The 20,956-nt window shown below is 34.7% G+C and overlaps 1 protein-coding gene across 4 annotated transcripts in view; it reads right to left on the reverse strand.

Moving 5' to 3' along the window:
• LOC123546080 (trichohyalin-like) overlaps positions 1-20,956 on the reverse strand; it is a 57,198-nt gene that overhangs the window by 33,086 nt on the left and 3,156 nt on the right. For all 4 annotated transcript variants that reach the window (XM_053551108.1, XM_053551107.1, XM_053551110.1 and 1 more), the window contains exons 2-14: positions 18,909-19,095; positions 18,360-18,533; positions 16,068-16,269; positions 13,457-13,566; positions 12,352-12,420; positions 11,100-11,234; positions 7,001-7,092; positions 5,855-6,024; positions 4,059-4,210; positions 3,751-3,831; positions 2,501-2,611; positions 1,110-1,334; positions 99-178 (exon numbers count right to left, since the gene is read on the reverse strand). In XM_053551108.1, coding sequence (XP_053407083.1) covers positions 99-178; positions 1,110-1,334; positions 2,501-2,611; positions 3,751-3,831; positions 4,059-4,210; positions 5,855-6,024; positions 7,001-7,092; positions 11,100-11,234; positions 12,352-12,420; positions 13,457-13,566; positions 16,068-16,269; positions 18,360-18,533; positions 18,909-19,085 — 1,778 coding nt within the window. In that variant the 5' untranslated portion in view covers positions 19,086-19,095. The remainder of the gene's footprint in view (positions 1-98; positions 179-1,109; positions 1,335-2,500; positions 2,612-3,750; positions 3,832-4,058; positions 4,211-5,854; positions 6,025-7,000; positions 7,093-11,099; positions 11,235-12,351; positions 12,421-13,456; positions 13,567-16,067; positions 16,270-18,359; positions 18,534-18,908; positions 19,096-20,956) is intronic.

Genomic DNA, 20,956 nt, shown 5'->3' on the forward strand with positions numbered 1-20,956 from the left:
TTGGTCATGGTAAAGTCATGAAAAATACCCTTCAATATAACAGAGAACTGACTCAAATTATACAGACTGAAAAACTTTATGTAATAATTTGTACATACTTCTTCATTTTCTCTATGGCTATAACCTGTTGCCCAGCAACCGTATTCAGTAAATCATCATTGTTGTCCTCAAGTGTCTCCTGGAAAAAAACAACAGAGCAATGATAATCCTCACTTACCTGATTTTCACAGCTCAAACAAAGATACCAGTAATAAGAAATATTTCTGGAAACTGACGTAATAATTCAGAGTTTTCCACGAGAAACATAGAAAAGCAAGACCTACCCCTGGAAAACATGTTGTTGTTTTTTTTTGTTGACAAACTGACAAACTATCGAGAAACCGAATGAATATTTCTATGAAATCATTTAAAAATCAGACCAGCAATTAAGAAGAGACATTTGAATATTATTCTATTCTTAGTTTTTGACAAATCAAAATATTATTAACACTTCTGGTACATAATTGCCCAAGGAAAATTTATGTGAAATTATTAGAAATCAGACCAAAAGTTTTTGACAAACAGACTTTTCAAAGGTTCAACTATATATATATTATGTACAGGGAAACTGGCCCCCATGTTTTGACACAATTTGAACACTTTTTGTAGAGTCATCCCCCCGAAAAAAATCCTGTGAAATTCAATATTTCGAAAATGGGCCAGCATTCCTAATGAAAAGATTTTTAAATTAAATAGAAAAAATTTAACATGATCCCTAGCAAAGTCTCATCAATTTCCAACTTAAAACTTTCAGAGAAAATGTAGTTTGAAAAAATGTTGACTAACAAAATAGTGATCACAATAGTTCACATTGAACATGCTGTGCACTAGTGAGCTAAACACGTAATGAATTCCTTAGAAACAAATAACTTTTACATAACTTTTTGATACATATTGCTTACGTGTGCCCGAATGCAAGGTAAAGCTTTTCACTTATCCCATTAAATTAATTAAAATCAAATTAAATTAATTACAATCAAGAGTTTTCGCCAGGACTTATTTTCTCAAAATAAAAAAAAATATAAAAAAAAAAACAAATTTCTTATTTTAAGTGTAATTAGGCCACTTACTGCAGACTGTGCAAGGGCTTTCCTACGTGCCAACTTCTCCTCCAGGTTCATTCTCTGCCGGGATATCTCCTCATCATACATACTCTCCAATGATTTCTGGTTCTTTTGATGTTCTGCCAGCAACCATTTCATCTGAGGGTCACTTAGTTTACCTTGCTCCTTTACATCATTCAGGGCTTGAATCTGCAGTTCTTTTATACCCATACGACTTCTGATAGCAAATTCCTACATCAGAAAATAACACATTTGATGCTTAACTAATAAGTATTTGTTGCTCTATCCTACCTGGTTCCATGATTATTTGACCAATAATTTGGTATCTAAACTTGTTTGTTCTCCACCTCATTTAAAATCTGGAAAAATTTATTCCACAATGATGCAAGTCAATTTTTGGCAAAATTGGGATTTTAGTGTCATTAGGTATGATGGTGAATTTTTTGCCCTGTAGAACGAACATAAACAGGCTAAATTTTAGTTCAACAAGGCTGTGCATAGGGTTAAGTCATTGACACTTAAATCTTTAAACTTTGTTTCCCAAAACTATCAAGAAGCTAGTTACAGATTTGTTGAAATAAAACAACAAATTGTCTTTTCTTGCATATATTTGTCTTGTCTATGACTTAAACTTGTAACCTCTAATACTTTCTCTTCTGTGTTTAGTTGTGCAGACTCGGGCTATATATGTTTACAGTCATTCTTTGATCCATGTATTTCCTAACACAAGTTTTTTTCCATTCCGTTTACCTGATGAAAGTATTGATATCATACATCATTTTAAAGAACACAAAAACATTTCTTAATATATCGTCAGTGAAGGCAGATGATTTTGTTAACATGATCTTAGTGTACGATGCATATCAGCTCACAACAGTGAACAAGTCTGTGAAGTTTCAATCCGTTCCCATAAGTGGGTACAAAGAGACCAACTTGCATATAAAAACTTAACTAAAACCTGCTAAGTTGAAAAAAGGGCATGATTTTGTAAAAATGCAAAGCAGAGTTACGGAACTAGTGCAATCTAAGTCAGTTTATCACAGTGAATAAGAGTGTGAAGTTTCAATCCATTCCAACAAGTGGTTACTGAGATACCAGCTTACATACAAAAACTTAACCAAATCGGGATGCCGATGCACAGACAAGTCCAATAGCTCTACCTATTCTTTGAATTGTCAAGCTCAAAATCTTATAACTTCATGTATATTTATATAACAACAATCATAGCAAAATCTAAATCGATAAAAAAGCCTATTCCTGCTTCCTTTATATAATCAAATAAAATAATTCAAATAAACTACGGACATACTTCAATCTTATATTAAATTTTTTTAAAAAACCCAGAATATCTTTCTGATCACAACACAAAAATGTTTAGGTTACGAGAACAGTTTTACCTTTCTAAGTTTCTCAGTCTCCTCATCTTGTTCTAACTTTAACCTGTAAGTTTCTGCATTCTGTTCCGCCAAGTGTTGTTCATTCATCAAGTTGATCATTCCATTCCTTTCCTGTAAAAATACAATGTCATTTTTTTGCATGTCCTCTTGGATTTCAGGTCACACAAACACACACTTACGGTCAAAAACCAAAGAACAAATGAAATTCACATTCACTTTCTCTTTAAATTTTAAAATCTGGGATCATTTTATCCTGACAGTCATTTTGGCAAAATCTAGAACATTTCAGGCCATAGAAATTAGAAGCTATCACAGGATAAGGCAACTGACAGGTCTACAACCATAGCGAAAAAATACCAGGTGCCTCTCCTGGCACTATTTTAGACAAATACTGACCTTCGACAAGCCAGTTGGAATGGCCTCCTTACATCTCAAGTGGAATTTCTTACAACAGTTCAGAAATTATTCAACTATTAATCTGGAATTTACTTATACAATTTTCTTCTCTCATCAGTGAACCAATGAATATTCCTGGCCACAACATTTATATTTCAACTTTTCCATCAAATATGTTCACTTTTCCATCAAAAGTTTTCTCTCCCTAACCTAATTAAGCTTCAATCATATTATATCATCCCACAACAATATGTAAACTCATCATTATTTTACACTTTGTTGTTCCCATTTCAGCATTGAGCAAAACAGAATAGAACATGAGCATTCTTACATCCAAGTGAATATACAATATGGGGATAAAACATAATGACAGTACATAACAACATCTAATTTAAAATATACAAATGAGCCGTGCCATGAGAAAACCAACATAGTGCATTTGCGACCAGCATGGATCCAGACAAGCCCGCGCATCCGCGCAGTCTGGTCAGGAACCATGCTGGTCGCTTTCAAAGCCTATTGCAATTAGAAAAACTGTTAGCGAACAGTATGGATCCTGACCAGACTGTGCAGATGCGCAGGCTGGTCTGGATCCATACTGGTCGCAAACGCACTATGTTGGTTTTCTCATGGCGGGGCTCAAATACTGCTTTGATAGGGGAAATCATGAATATATCAAATTCATCATGGTCTGCACTGTTCGCTATTCAGTCAGTATATTTTCAGGGAAAATCCCTTTAAATAATAAGTGGTACTGCCAAAACTGAATGATGGACCAGCCCATTCTAGAAATTTAACAGGGTTAAGGTTAAGTGTTCAAACTGACTTGGAGCAAGTTTCAACAGTGTTTATACCTTAGCTGGAAGGTCCTGAGTATTACCCACTAACTCTTTTTTCTCATTTCTCTGTTTCTGCATCAAGGTATTCATCATAGCCTGAAAACAAAAATGTTAATAATAAGTACAAATTGTCCTATCCAGCCAGCTCAATGATTTTAGTTTATTTTTGGTTCAAATGTTAAACAACTGAAATATCTGCAGGAAAATCCCTTTGGGGGTCTTTTGACTAACCAATTCCTGGTTACGCATCAAATATCAAATCTACTAATTCGCAGTTATCAAACAACAGCTACTTTATTATTTGTGACATGACAATAGCTTACCCTATTTTTAGCACTGATCTTCTTGTAGAGTTTCTTCATCTCACGTTTATAATCCTCGTCTTGTTGCCGATCCAGGTGCACTCTACGGTTACGCAAGTTTCCAAGTGCGGTCTCCAGAGTTCCCTTGTTTATGTCGTTGTTACTGTGAAGACCTATACATCAAGAGTAAATTACAGACAACTTTAGTCTAAAGATTTTACAACTGAGTTTAGAAATATACACAACCTCATTGGTTTGTGCCATGAAAAAAATCATTAAATGTTAGAAGTGAACACAATCTTGCTTGTTCAAATATCATGTAAATCACTTGAATGTAGTCAATACAGGAGCTTATTAGAAGTTATAATGGTAGTATACTGTGGATTGGGAGCATATAATGGAAGGGGAGCATACAGGAAAAGGGGAACAAATAATTGAAGGGGAGCATATAAATTTGTTCTTGTCCATACTTCAAATGAATGTCTTTGTAATACATGTATTACCAAGTGCTACCATCTTTCATTATTTAATCATACTGTGAAAAGCATAAAATGTCTTCTCTTGTATTCTTAAGGTAGACGATCCATGATGACATTAGGCAAATTAAGTATTCTCCTTATGAGAATTCTGCTTTCACCGGGTTTTACAGAAACCAATGTGCTTTGAGCTATATTTATATTCCAAAGAATGCCAAATTGTCTAATAAAAATACATAGTCACACAAAATTGCAATGTTTCATTTTGGGTCACTACCTTCAAGCATTTTAAAGATACAAAATTAGAAACAATCACATTTAAGCAAAAATATTATTCTGTTTGTGGGGGAGGGGGAATGGGCTATTCCTGTGTACATGTAAATTCTTCGCTTCAAATACAGTCGAAACTCGGTATCTCGAATTTCAAGGGACCATGCTTTTTTATTTCGAGATAACCGAAATTCGACTTATGAGGAGGGATTGATTTGTAAAGACGAAATGATGAAAAAAGTTGTAGCCGTGTATACACTGTCAGTACTTTACGCGTACACGATTCCTTACAGTTTGTGTTTATCAAAGTTCTCAGTCTTTCAAAGAATAAAAAATGATACTAACCTCAAATGTTTTTGAGTCAAGTTTCCTTAATGTACCACGTTGCTCTCCCAGAGGATTGATAGCATTTTGATTTGACATTTTGAACAAATGATGCTTTTTCCAAAGAAGTTTTTTTTTATACAGTTTCATCACGATTACCTCTTATTAATCTTTAGTAAAGATCCCAACTGTTCAAACTAATTAATTCATTAGTTTAAATTAAAAGCAATTTTCATAACTTTCAAAAACAAATGACCACTGATTAAAGAAATCTAATGTTTACATCAAACAATTATCATTATGGCACGTGCAAACAAGTATGACATCATCTCACTTTGATATTCGCGGCACCTTTGATATGTCGGCATCACGGCTTTCTGGTTAGGCAATAAACATGTACATGTGTTAAAAACCAAACGCATTCACAATGACATGTGTGAAATTTTATCGCATACTTTTCTCACTTCGACATACCGAGTTTACAATACACTTGAATTTTATTGACGGGACTGAAAATCCGTTTCGACACATCAGGAGTCTCAGTAAGTAAAATTTTGACATAACCGGAGTTGAATTACATACATAAAGAAGGAAATTTGATGGGACTTGGAAATTTCTTCGACTTAAGCGGAATTTCGAGGTAAGCGAGTTTGAGATACCGAGTTTCGACTGTACATTCATCATCATTACTATCATCACAGTCAGCTTTCACTTCAATATCAAAAGCTTTTAAGATGATTTCAATACCTGTAAGAAGAAGTTCCGTGGTTGCCATGGAAGCATCATTTCTCTCCCTCTCGAGGTTAGTGTCAACATTGACAGTGTTAACAATATCAAGACTGTCTAATTCACGGTGCATCTGCATCTTGTCCTTCATCCCAAAAACACCAACAATAGAGTCACCTTCACCTATCACACTGTAACATTAGAATAGCACTGGAGTTAGGTTTCAGCAGTATTTATTCCATTTAGTTATATTGTCCTACTATACATGGAAAAGGTTTGTAACAAATGTCCCTCCAAAATGCTTTGTTTGTTTTGGGTTTAGTGCCATTATTCAACAATATTTCAGTTATGTAACAGCAGGCAGATAATCTAACAAGTGTTCCTGGATTATGTACCAGTACAAATCTGTTCTCAACAAGTAACTGCCAACTTCTTCACATGAGAGTGTGAGAAAGTTTTATTTTAGACCCAATATTTTTTATAAAATTGTCAAGGAGAACACATACCATTCTTGGATTACAAAATTGCAGTAGGCTAGACAGTCTGTTTCTCATAGTGACAAAAAGTCAAGTCTCTTCTAAAGGGAAGAAACAAACGAAAACTAGAGCTGCTTCTGAGAAAAGCGCAGGTCTTCCACAACTGCCTAATCATCTGAATAGTTATGTATCTGAGTCAACCATGCAGCAATACATGTATCACTGGCATCTGTGTACAGAGTGGTTCAAGAGCTATAATTCTGAAGTGCCTGGACCGATTTGGCTAGTTATCGAAACTGGCCAAGGGCTTATTGGCAAACACATTTTGTTCAAGTTTGGTGAAGATCGGATGAGAAATGTTCAACTTAAGAATGCAGACAAGAGTGTACAGAGCGATTTTCGGTAATTCAAGAGACATAATTCTGAAGTGCCTGGGCCGATTTGGTTAGTTATCAAACTTGGCCGAGGAAACACATTTGGTTCAAGTCTGGTGAAGATCGGATGAGAAATGTTCATGCGTAGACAAGATTTGTGACAGACAGACAGACACACACACACACACACACACAGACAGGAGTAAATCAGTATGTCTCCCACATCACTGTGTGGTGGGAGAAATAATTGCCTGATTTCTCAGTAGCTGAGAATTTAACGACATGATATGATATAATTTGCAATTAATTTGAATAACCTGTAATCATTGATAGTATGTCCACTTTTCTTTACTGCCTCATTTTCATCCATCATAATTGTCTTGCCTCGTTCCATCATCAACTTCTCTTGCTGCAATATCAAACACATGTTTGCCAGTATTTACTAATCCCTAGAATATATCCTTTTTTTCTCACATCAAACACAGAACTTAATGTCTCTAAACCCTTATTTCATAAACGAGTATTTTAAACTAACAACCCCAATGGGAAATATTTCAATGCAGCGGTCATAGGAATGTTTGGAAAATATTTTGTAAACAATAATAATGATTTGCAATATTGTTTTTTCCCTGAAAACTGAGCCACTGTTCATTAACAATAATTGTCAATTGTTCTAGGTTTACATGCATACTACAAGTTAAGAATGCAACAGTCAACCTTCACTGATAAAGCTTCCTATAGGTACTTTTATCAAATTAGGCATTCAAAGCAAAGATATCAAAGTCAATATTAATGTTTATTATTAAATCTATATTTATAGTCCTTTCCATTGGTCTACATGTAGTCAAATGATCAATGATAAAAAGTTGTACTGACTCAAAGGAGGAGCCAAAAATACATATTGACTGCCAGCTGTGACGTCATCACGGTTTAACGTCAAAACAATGTGATGTCATACACAATTTACCACGAAATATGTCCAAAGGCTGCAGATATTTGTACTTAATGTTTATACTTATGGGTAGACTGGATTTAATAATAAAACAATTGTTGCCTTTTAATTTTGGTCGATATGTGGATTTATCGACCTGATAAAAGCGATACCGATATCGTTTTTATCAGGTCGATAAATCCACATATCAACCTCACCAAAAGGCAATAATTGTATAATACAATTACATGACACTAGCAGGTTGCTAAGATATAACAAGAGGGCCAAGATGGCCCTAGGTCACTCACCTGAGAAACACACCATAATACACCATAACAGTATAAACATGTTAGACCTAGTGATTTCATGGAAAAAAATATTCTGACCAATTATCATTAAAATTGGAGCAAAAACAAGTATTTTCTTTGAATTGACCTAGTGACCTAGTTTTTGACCCAGATGACCCATATTCGAACTTGACCTAGATTTCATCAAGGCTATCATTTGGACCAAATTTCATGAAGATCAATTGAAAAATACAGCCTCTATCGCACTACACAAGGTATTTCTTTGATTTGACCTAGTGACCTAGTTTTTGAACTCAGATGACCCATATTCGAACTTGACCTAGATTTCATCAAGGCAATCATTCTGACCAAATTTCATGAAGATCAATTGAAAAATACAGCCTCTACTGCATACAAAAGGTTTTTCTTTGATTTAACCTAGTGACCTAGTTTTTGACCCCAGATGACCCATATTCGAACTTGACCTAGATTTCATCAAGGCAATCATTCTGACCAAATTTCATGAAGATCAATTGAAAAATACAGCCTCTACTGCATACAAAAGGTTTTTCTTTGATTTAACCTAGTGACCTAGTTTTTGACCCCAGATGACCCATATTCGAACTTGGCCTAAATTTCATCAACGCTATCATTCTGACCAAATTTCATGAAGATCAATTGAAAAATACAGCCTCTATCGCATACACAAGGTTTTTCTTTGATTTAACCTAGTGACCTACTTTTTTACTATAGATGACCAATATACAAATTCTACCTAGATTTCATCAAGGCAATCATTCTGAATTACTTTCCGGAAGATCAATTGAAAAAAAAAGCCTCTATCGCATACACAAGGTTTTCTTTTGATTGAACCTAGTCACCTACTTTTTGATCCCAGATGACCCATATTCAAACTTGACCTAGATTTCATCAAGGCAATCATTCTGACCAAATTTCATGAAGATCAATTGAAAGATATAGCCTCTACTGTATACACAAGGTTTTTTTTATTTGACCTAGTGACCTACTTTTTCACTCCAAAATACCAATAATCAAACTCAACCTAGATTTTATCAAGGCAATCATTCTGACCAAATTTCATAAAGATCAATTGAACAAGAGCTGTCCGTAAGACAGCCAAGCTCGACTATTCGAAATATTGTCCCAGAAGCAGGAAAATATTACCCAAAAAGGTTAAATATCAAAAGAGTTTTAAGTTCAAAAGGGGGAATAATTTGACCAAAATGCATATCAGTTATGGGACTTGCTGCTATCAACTAGTTTTATAACCCCGAAGGCACATGTGAAGTTTCAGTTCAATATCTGCATTAGTTTTGGAGATAATAACTTGCATGTAAAACTTTAACCAAAATTTTCTAAGTCTAAAAGGGGGCATAATTTGTTCAAAAAACATGTCAGAGTTATGGGACTTGACCCAGTGAGGTTGGTAATTGATCTAGAAAAAGAAAAAATAAGTTTCAAATCTATATGCCTTTTAGAAATAGCTGTATGTACTTGCACGCAAAACTTTAACCAGAATTTTCTAAGTCCAAAAGGGGGCATAATTTGGCCAAAATAAAGGTCAGAGTTATGGGACTTGCTGCTATCAACTAGATTTATAACCCCGAAGACACATGTGAAGTTTCAAATCAATATCTGCTTAGTTTTGGAGATAGTAACTTGCATGTAAAACTTTAACCAAAATTTTCTAAGTCTAAAAGGGGGCATAATTTGCTCAAAATACATGTCAGAGTTATGGGTCTTGACCCAGTGAGGTTGGTAATTGATCTAGAAAAAGAAAAAATAAGTTTCAAATCTATATGCCTTTTAGAAATAGCTGTATGTACTTGCACGCAAAACTTAACCAGAATTTTCTAAGTCCAAAAGGGGGCATAATTTGGTTAAAATGAAAGTCAGAGTTATGGGACTTGCTGCTATCAACTAGTTTTATAACCCCGAAGACACATGTGAAGTTTCAATTCAATATCTGCATTAGTTTTGGAGATAGTAACTTGCATGTAAAACTTTAACCAAAATTTTCTAAGTCCAAAAAGGGCATAATTTGCTCAAAATACATGTCAGAGTTATGGGACTTGACCCAAAGAGGTTGGTAATTGACCTAGAAAAAGAAAAAATAAGTTTCAAAGCTATATGCCTTTAACTGATGGCTGTATGTACTTGCATGCAAAAACTTAACCAAGGTGTGACGCCGACGCCAGGGTGAGTAGAATAGCTAGACTATTCTTCGAATAGTTGAGCTAAAAATACAGCCTCTATTGCATACACAAGGGTTTCCTTTGATTTAACCTAGTGACCTAATTTTTGACCCAAGATGACCCATATTCAAACTTGAACTAGATTTCATCAAGGCAATCATTCTGACTTAATTTCATGAAGATCAATTGAAAAATACAGCCTCTATCGCACACACAAAATTTTTCTTTGATATTTGACCTAATGACCTACTTTTTGACCCCAGATGACCCATTTTCAAACTTGATCTAGATTTCATCAAGGTTATCATTCTGACCAAAATTCATGAAGATTAATTGAAAAATACAGCCTCTATCTCATACACAAGGTTTTTCTTAAATTTGACCTAGTGACCTAGTTTTTGACTCCAGATGACCCATTTTCGAACTCGGCCTAGAATTCATCAAGGTGATCATTCTGACAAAATTTCTCGAAGATCAGTTGAAAAATACAGCCTCTATCGCATACACAAGCTAAATGTTGACAAACAGAAGACAGACGACGGACGCTGGACATCGAGTGATCACAAAAACTCACATAGCTCATGTGAGCTAAAAAGAATGCAGGGCACATGAGACTAAAACAAACCTGCCAACAAAACAACACCGCTGATCTTAATTATAATACGGGAGGCACTGTACAGCAAGCATTTGCTTGAAGCTGTATTTTGTGTAGTTATCTCTATGCAAATTCACTAACCTTGCACAAGAACACTTGAGGAGAGGTCTCTTGTTTTTACTATGTCAAACATTATCAGTGAAATATTTAGTAAACATAACTGTAATTTAATGCTACTTTAACGGAAACATGATCCATTATTTTGTTTCTAGACATGCACATAATTCTTCACACGGCCATACAGCCATTTATTCCTACTGTGTACCAGACATCCAATGAGGACAACATAAGAATATTACTAAGAATTAGAGAACAACATGTACTTACATTTACTTTAGTTGGTGAAATTGTTTTCTTTCTGCGTATCATATAGTAGATAAAGAAACCAAGACAGACAAGAAGAATCCCTAGAATGAATGCCATGAAGAATGCCAGGGCAGTAAATCCATGTTGATACAGTACCTGTAATACACATCTTTTGTCTTATATACATGTGCAACAATGGGAGAACAGTAAATCCATGTTGATATAGAATCTGTGATACATTTTTTGTTTCATATACATGTACAACAATGCCAAAATAGTAAATCCATGTTGATACAGTATCTGTAATTAACAACAGTTGTCTTATATACATGTACAACAATGCCAGAGCAGTAAATCCATGTTGATACAGTATCTGTAATTAACAACTGTTGTCTTATCTACATGTACAACAATGCCAGAGCATTAAATCCATGTTGATACAGTATCTGTAATTAGCAATTGTTGTCTTATATACATGTACAACAAAGCCAGAGCAGTAAATCCATCTTGATACAGTATCTGTAATTAGCAACTGTTGTCTTATATATAATGTACAACAATGCAAGAATGGTAAATCTAAGTTGATATAGTATCTGTAATTAGCAACTGTTGTTTTATATATAATGTACAACAATGCCAGAATGGTAAATCCATGTTGATACAGCATCTGTAATTAGCAACTGTTGATTTATATATAATGTACAACAATGCCAGAATGGTAAGTCCATATTGATACAGTATCTGTAATAAGCAGTTGTTGTTTTATATATAATGTACAGCAATGCCAGAATGGTAAATCGATGTTGATACAGTATCTGTAATTAGCAATTGTTGTTTTTATATATACATGTACAACAATGGCAGAACAGTATATCCATATTGATACGGTATCTGTAATTAACAACTGTTGTTTTATATACATGCAGAATAATGATAGAGCAGTAAATTTATGCTGATACAGTATCTGTAATTATGGTATTTTTTACATACATGTACACCAGACGTAACTCCTGATGACCATATTTTGCCAAAAAATTGCAAAAGATGTGTCTCCAGAATTTAAAACAATCATACATATTATGCACATTTAGTAATAAGAACATCCTTAAATTTGTCCAGTAGCTGTATAAATCACTCCATGTGCACTTTACTATTTCTCACCAACATAAGTTAACTTTTGAACTTCTTTTAAGATAAGCTCCAGACTAGTAACTAGTAACTATTTGATAAATATAACTTATGTTGCCCTTAGGGGATATAAAAATGCACTTACACTCTTTTTTTCGATGACAATTTTCTCTAAGCATACCTCAGCAACCAATGGACCAAACTCCTGACTTGTCTGAAAAATAAAATAATGTGAGTGATCAAAGAAGAGAACTGAACCTATCATAGGCAACTTAATTATGTTATGAGCACAAAGCAATAATACTGGTAATCCAATAGTACAAATGAACATATTATGAGCACACAGCAATACTAATGCAAAAGTACAACTGGACATGTTATGAGAAGAGAGCCATACTAATTCAATAGTACAACTGTACATGTCATGAGCAAACAGCAATACAAATGTACAAGTACGAATGAACATGTCATGAGCACGCAGCAATACTGATGTACAAGTACAAATGAACATGTCATGAACACGCAGCAATACATTTTGTACTAACGTACGAGTACAAATGAACATGTCATGAGCACACAGCAATACTGATGTATGAGTACAACTGAACATGTCATGAGCATGCAGCAATACTGATGTACGAGTACAAATGAACATGTCACAAGCACACAGCAATACTAACGTACCAGTACAAATGAACATGTCATAAGCACAAAGCAATACAAACATACGAGTACACATGAACATGTCATGAGCCACAGCAATACAAACGTACAAGTACAAATGAACATGTCATGCGCACAAAGCAATACTAATGTATGAGTACAAATGAACATGTCATGAGCACACAGCAATACTAACGGACGAGTACTATGAACATGTCATGAGCACACAGCAATACTAACGGATGAGTACTATGAACATGTCATGAGCACACAGCAATACTAACGGACGAGTACTATGAACATGTCATGAGCACACAGCAATACTAACGGACGAGTACTATGAACATGTCATGAGCACACAGCAATACTAATGTACAAGTACAAATGATGTCAAGAGCACACAGCAATTACTAACGTATGCGTACAAATGAACACTTTTGTCCCAATATCAAAATCTGAAATGTTTATGTACATAATAGACAGAATACACAGCAACAATTAAATTTCAAACGGTAAAACTTGTCAGGTTTGTCATTAACAACACAAACAGTTATGATCATGGTTTAAAAAGAAACATCAGTACTTACTGGACTTGTTGCCTGAGTGTACGTCACAGAAAGAGAAAAAAAGTTGTACGTGGTCTTCATATTTTCTTTATCAAGTTCTGCTGTAAATGTATCGTTGCTTTGTTCCAATACTGAAATAAAAATAGAAGTTTGTATATAATATTGCCTCGGAGAATGATTCTTGCTTACCTAACTTAGTAAATGAACTACATGTATTAACCTTTACACTGCTAAATTTCTAAAATGGACTGGTCCGTCATCCAATTTGGGCAGTACCACTTATTATTCAAAGGGATCTTCACTGAAAATTTACTGACTGAATAGGGGATGTGCAGGCAGATCTTGGTCTGCAATGGTTGCATAGGGAGAATCACTTGCCACAAGCAGGCTAAAGGTTAAATTTGGTAAATGAAGTATGCAATAATCTTCCCTATAAATTTTGTATACTTTTGATACCTTTTTTACATTTTTGTCTGTAATATGGCAAAGGTCTAATATAGAAGCCTGTTACCATAGTTTCTCTACCAAAATGTAAGAATTAAAATAGAAAACAACAAAGGTTCTTATCAGACTGCATAAAATGTACTGGCTGACCTGGATCTGTGCTGTCTGTATAATTCTCTTTAGCAACCACTACCTACCTAAGACTTATACTACTCGTATAAATCATTGTCTTACAGTAAAGTCTATATGAAGATTTATCAATGTAGGAAATATGAAAAAGGACAGAGGCAGGACCTCCCCAGGGCCTTATAAAGTTGTAGCCACATTTTGAGAGAAAGTGCCAAACTGAATCTGAACTGCTGAAATTTGGCCACATTTAATAATATTCTTGTAGCCACAAAAATCTGTTGCCAATTCTTTGAATTTGTAGCATTTGGCTACATTGGCAAATGGCAGAGGAGGCCCTGCAAAAGGTGTAACCTGTGGTTAATATTACTTTTCCAAAGTTAATAAAAATTCATCTTTACTGAATCTTAAAGGCAGCAATTGCTTTATTACTATATCCAACAACTTGGAGAATACATGTTAAACAGGTTGCAAATGTTTGTAGCATTTGGTAATTGTTTCTAGTGTTATGGTCTTAATTTGTGTACAACATCACATTTTATGACTTCACAATCATATGACTGCATTGTTGAAGGTCAAAAAAAATATATGTCTTTGGCTCTGCACTCAAATCAATATCACTTTCAATCACTAATCATCTGATCATGTTTAGACCAATGGAAATGACACAGAGGATACTTGTTTGTTTCAGTATAAGACTGAAATATCTTTCACAAGTGGACACCATGTGCAATATATTCACAAGTGGTAGAGCCAAGAGTGAAAATGTAAGATACGATATTCATGAGTGAAATATATTTTGATTTTACATGTAAAACAAATAAATGTTCTTTTTGTTTCATGTTTTTCTCTTTTATAATTTCTAACCAGTGAAAATATCAGATATTTCTATGATTCGCAGAAAAACAAGAGCATGCAATGCTGAACAATATGAAATTTGACCCCTAAGTGTGACCTTGGCCTTGAAGCAAGCCATCCGAAACATGCACTCTGCATTTTTAACAGACCAATTTTTTTCATTTCTCAAATTGGTCTGAAAAGTAAACAATTGGTCCAAAACTGACAAAATTCCAGAGCTATGACTTCAGGGGATATATTATTGTACTAATGTTTGCAACTTAAATGGACGTGTAGGCCTAAATATCATTTAAAACTTAAAGTTTTTCATATGTTTGAAGTCATGGTAGTAAAATGAAGCCATTATATAATACACTAATGTAATAAAGCTTTGACATCAATACTGGTTTAGTATAGTTGAGTTGGTAGAGTTTACTTGTTCTATAATAAGTAAAGAAAGAAATTTTGATGTTTCAGCAGGAAAAACTTACATGTGATAAAAAGAATATTACCTCTCGTTTAATAAATTCAATATGAAAAGACACTTATTAATATGGAGGCATCTAGGGGTACGATCTGTACCTCTAGAATCTGACCTCCAGACAAGCCTGTTAGGGGTTTTCTAGGGGTATGGACCTCCTTTTTCTACAGATTTAGGGTTATTTATATCTTAAATTTTGTTGAGAATGAAATAACAAATAAGTCTTAACCAGTCTTCACTTAAAATTTGGATCTAATTGGTTTACAGGTATCAGCGTTCACCCGATTGTTTACCTTCTCTTTCAAAACCTAAATAACCGAGGAACTCCAAATGAATACACTAGCTGCTCCATGCCGTCTCGATGTGGAAAACATTTGTGCCAAGTTTCTTTAAAATTCTTCAAGCAGTTCAAGAGTTACAGAGCAGACATTAAACAAAGTCATATGAACTTTGACCCTAAATGTGACCTTGACCTTAAAGTGAGTCAACCAAAACATGCGCTCTGCATGTCGTCTCGATGTGGTGAACATTTGTGTCAAGTCTCTGAAATCCTTCAAGGGGCTCAAGAGTTACAGAGCGGACACGAAATTGCTAACGGATGGACAGATGGACACCAGCGTCATAACATAATACGTCCCTTTGGGCTTATCAAATCAAATATATTTAATACTAATCTTTTATATCTGTGATATTAACAGTATTATACTGACTAATGGGATATTTAAATAAATTCTGTATATATACCACTCATGTTTCCTGCATTCCAAAAAAACTCCCTTCTACCATTTAACAAAGTGTAATCTGTCCCCACACTCAGGTATGTGGTAGTTCCATAATCTATCTTGAGTCCTTCCTCCAGGTTGATCACAGCTTTTACATTACTGGCACCATTACTATTATCATTTTTAATATAAATGAAAATTTCGAAAGTTTCACTTGTCAGTTCCTGAAATAGAAAGCAATCAACCAATGCAACAGACCATTTTCAATTTCAATACTTTTGCTACCCCAGAGCTTAGAAATGCTAGTCGAGAACTTTATTTTTAAAAGAACTGAATTTAGATTGACAACATTCAACCTAACATACTTGATATGCCTTTCATAAAAATTACATGACCATTCAAGCACATTTCTAATCAGTTCCTCAGGACATAAAAATTGGCCAAATGATCTGTATAAAGTCATCAGTATGAACATTAACTAGAGCAGTGCATACCGAGTGGTAAGGTGACCGAAGCTCAAATCCTTTGACTGCAGTTTTAAGCTTAACCTTTAGCCTGCTGGCATCAAGTGAGTGCAGACCAAGATCAGCCAGCATAATCGTGCAGTCTGATCATGGTCTGCACTGTTCGCTATTCAGTCTGTAAATTTTCAGGGAACACCCCTTCAAATAATAAGTGGTACTGCCCAAATTGAATGATAGACCAGTCCATTTTAGAAATTTAGCAGGGTAAAGGTTAAAACTCTATTCATGTCTGGACTCTAGTATGTACTGCAAAATGGATAATTTTTGCAATGAATGTATTTTTTTCACAAAATTTTACTAATAGTGCTATTGCAAGTTTTAAACAGATACAAACATTAATTTGTATTATAAATGGTATGTCAAATAAAAGAACACAATCATATGACAAGTAAATTTTTAACAGTTGAACTACAAAATAGAAGAGAAGTGAAAATACACTTAAGCTACAGTGGTATATATCTAACTGTTGCAGCTCTTTTAACTGCATGATGGCTACTTGTTTAGCTGAATTGGGAGAGTGCATATAGTTGTGAGTTTGATCCACAGCAAGGTGAATGTGTGTTCTCCATGACAATTCAAAACAAGAGCACCGCCTTGCGGGTGCTGACGCTCATCTGATTTTTTTTGTGTAATAGAAATATTGTCCTACACATGATTTTCTAAGTCTAAAAAGGGCCATCATTCTTGCAAAAAGCAGGATAGAGTTATGTTTCTTGATGTACAGTGTCCACTTATGATGGTGAAAAACTGTTGCAAGTTTTAAAGCAATAGCTTTGATAGTTTATGAGAAAAGTTGACTTAAACATAATACTCAACCAAGAAAATGATTTTCTAAGTCCAAAAGGGGCAATAATTATTGCAAAAAGCAGGATGGAGTTACGCTGCTTGCTGTACAGGGTCAGCTTATGATGGTGAACAAGTGTTGCAAGTTTCAAAGCAATAGCTTTGATAGTTTAAGAGAAAAAGTTGACCTAAACATAAAACTTAACCAAGAAATCTGATATTTTCTAAGTCCAAAAGGGGCCATAATCTAGCAAAAAGCAGGATGGAGTTATGTTTCTTGCTGTACAGGGTCAACTTATGATGGTGAACAAGTGTTGCAAGTTTTAAAGCAATAGCTTTGATAGTTTAGGATAAAAGCTGACCTAAACATAAAACTTAACCAAGAAAACTGATTTTCTAAGTCCAAAAGGGGCAATAAATCTTGCAAAAAGCAAGATGGAGTTATGTTTCTTGGTGTACAGGGTCTGCTTATGATGGTGAACAAGTATTCCAAGTTTCAAAGCAATAGCTTTGATAGTTTGGGAGAAAAGTTGACCTAAACATAAAACTTAACCAAGAAATCTGATATTTTCTAAGTACAAAAGGGGCCATAAATCTTGCAAAAAGCAAGATGGAGTTATGTTTCTTGCTATACAGGGTCAGCTTATGATGGTGAACAAGTATTCCAAGTTTCAAAGCAATAGCTTTGATAGTTTAGGAGAAAAGCTGACCTAAACATAAAACTTAACCAGGCAACGCCAACGCCGACGCCGACAACCGCTCAAGTGATGACAATAACTCATCATTTTTTTTCAAAAAATCAGATGAGCTAAAAAGATGTGTCTAAAATAACACATTCTCCACCTTTGATTTATGTGGATAAACTGGAAGTTACTTGTAGAGAACAGGCTGGTACTGGTACAGAATCCAGGAACAATGGTATGGTAACGCACGCTGTTACATAACTGAAATCCTGCTGAAAAAAAAAAGCACTCAATCCAAAACCATCAAATTTCATTTTAACTTACGCTTATTGTCATAGCAATCAAAGGTAATGGTGCACTTCCTATTGAAGTATTGCCTGGTGAGTTCAACGCATCGTTTGCAACAATCTCCTGTCCAGCGTAAACTGGGTCACTGACCAGACTGTAATTATCTGATCCAAGGTGTATGGTTGAAGAGTTGTCAACAATAAACAACACCTAAAATTCATGAATTAAAACCATAAACTAAGGCATCTATATATATCTACATGTATAATATAGTAAATGATTACATCATACACAAAGAAAACTTCAAAAGTTAGAGATGACCTCTTACACCACCTTTGTATCTTGATATACTTGCCAATTTAATGGCTAATGGGTTTCGTTCTGTGCTTTTAAGCTGCTATGCAACATTATACGAACCTTGCCTTATCAAAGTTCACAAGTTCAAAACTAAATTCCAATGTTCACACGTTCAAAACTGCAAGAAATTAAAAGGTATAAGACATTCGGGTCCAACAGTTCTTTTCTGACTACAGACTTTTCAGCTTAATTATTGTTTTGGAAAGTAAGTTTCAAATAAAGTCTTACCGATGTATTCAGAAAGGCATTGTTATCAGAAGAGTATATAAGTTCTCCATCATATGATTCCATAAGATCAACATATTTTGCCGGTTCGCCGTTCAGTACTGTTCGAAGTGATTCGACACCTGGCATTGTAATCACAATGAGCACGAACATGAAAAAGCATCCTGGATGTCTTCCCATTTTCACTTCTCTGTAAATATTAAAAACAAAAACCTACAATCAAATAGCATTTTAACGTGCCGAAAGAACTTCATTATTAAATTAGGGACAAAACTGGTAAGTGTCATGGTAGATAAGTGGGTAGAGCACTGAAATGGTATACTGAGGCCCTGGGACTAGCTGCACATTTTTCTCACCCTTTGACATCTGTCTACTTTTTGTTAAATGAAACTATATATGCGAGAAAGTGTCTTGTGCTTTTGCTGCCTGGGTTTTACTATCAAACTACCCTAAAAAATTGCTGCAACCCTAAATGTTTTTATGGCGTTGGGAAAAAAATCGATCTTGAAACAGTCAATCAGTAAAAACAGAAGTGTGACATATTTAATTTTATATGGAGAATTAAATGAATAAAACGAAGAAACAAGTTACCAAAGTTTAAAACTTTTCTGCAAAGTGAAATTTTCATAGGACACATAGTACAGTACATAAACAATTTTTGAATGATCCATATGTTTTGTTGAAGATCATAATTATTGTGACGTTCTGTAACCTCCTGTTGCCTGGTGTAACCCTTGTAACCTCGTATCCAAAACGTTTTGTGATTATATACTGTACAGTAAAAAAAATGTCCTCAATAGTGAGAAAAACTGTAACCTGTAGCCCAGGTTACAAACATCATTATGCTTGGGAATTAAGGTTGTTTTTAGGACATATCTACTGAAGACAGAGATATCTTAAATAACAAAACAAGAGGGCCATGAAGGCCCTGTATCGCTCACCTGACCTATTGACCTAAAGATCATCAAGATCAACATTCTGACCAAGTTTCATTAAGATATGGTCATAAATGTAGCCTCTAAAGTGTTAACTAGCTTTTCCTTTGATTTGATCAGGTGACCTAGTTTTTGCCCCCACATGACCCAGATTTAAACTTGACCTAAAGATCACCAAGATTAACATTCTGATTAAGTTTCAAGAAGATACAGTCATAAATGTGGCCTCTAGAGTGTTAACAAGCTTTTCCTTTGATTTGACCTAGTGACCTAGTTTTTTAACACACCTGACCCAGATTTAAACTTGACCTATAGATCATCAAGATTAACATTCTGACCAAGTTTCATTAAGATATGGTCATAAATGTGGCCTCTAAAGTGTTAACTAGCTATTCCTTTTATTTGACCCCCGTGACCTAGTTTTTGACCCGACATGACCCAGATTCGAACTTGACCTAAAGACCATCAAGTTTAACATTCTGACTAAGTTTCATGAAGATACAGTCATAAATGTGGCCTCTAGAGTGTTAACAAGCTTTTCCTTTGATATGACCTAGTGACCTAGTTTTTGACTCCATCTGACCCAGATTTAAACTTGACCTAAAGATCATCAAGATTAACATTCTGACCAAGTTTCATTAAGATATGGTCATAAATGTGGCCTCTACAGTGTTAATTAGCTTTTCCTTTGATTTGACCTGGTGACCTAGTTTTTGATCCGACATGACGCAGATTCAAATTTGTCCTAAAGATCATCAAGTTTAACATTCTGACTAAGTTTCATGAAGATATAGTCATAAATGTGGCCTCTAGAGTGTTAACAAGCTTTTCCTTTGATATGACCTAGTGACCTAGTTTTTGACCCCACCTAACCCAGATTTGAAATTGAGCTATAGATCATCAAGATTAACATTTTGACCAAGTTTCATTAAGATATGGTCATAAATGTGACCTCTACAGTGTAAACTAGCTTTTCATTTGATTTGGCTTGGTGACCTAGTTTTTTATCCTACATGACCCAGATTCAAACTGGACTTTATGATCATCAATATTAACAATCTGACCAAGTTTCATGAAGATACAGTCATAAATGCGGCTTCTACAGTGTTAACAAGC

Source organism: Mercenaria mercenaria, chromosome 9 (assembly GCF_021730395.1).
Source record: "Mercenaria mercenaria strain notata chromosome 9, MADL_Memer_1, whole genome shotgun sequence".
Lineage (NCBI taxonomy): Eukaryota > Metazoa > Mollusca > Bivalvia > Venerida > Veneridae > Mercenaria > Mercenaria mercenaria.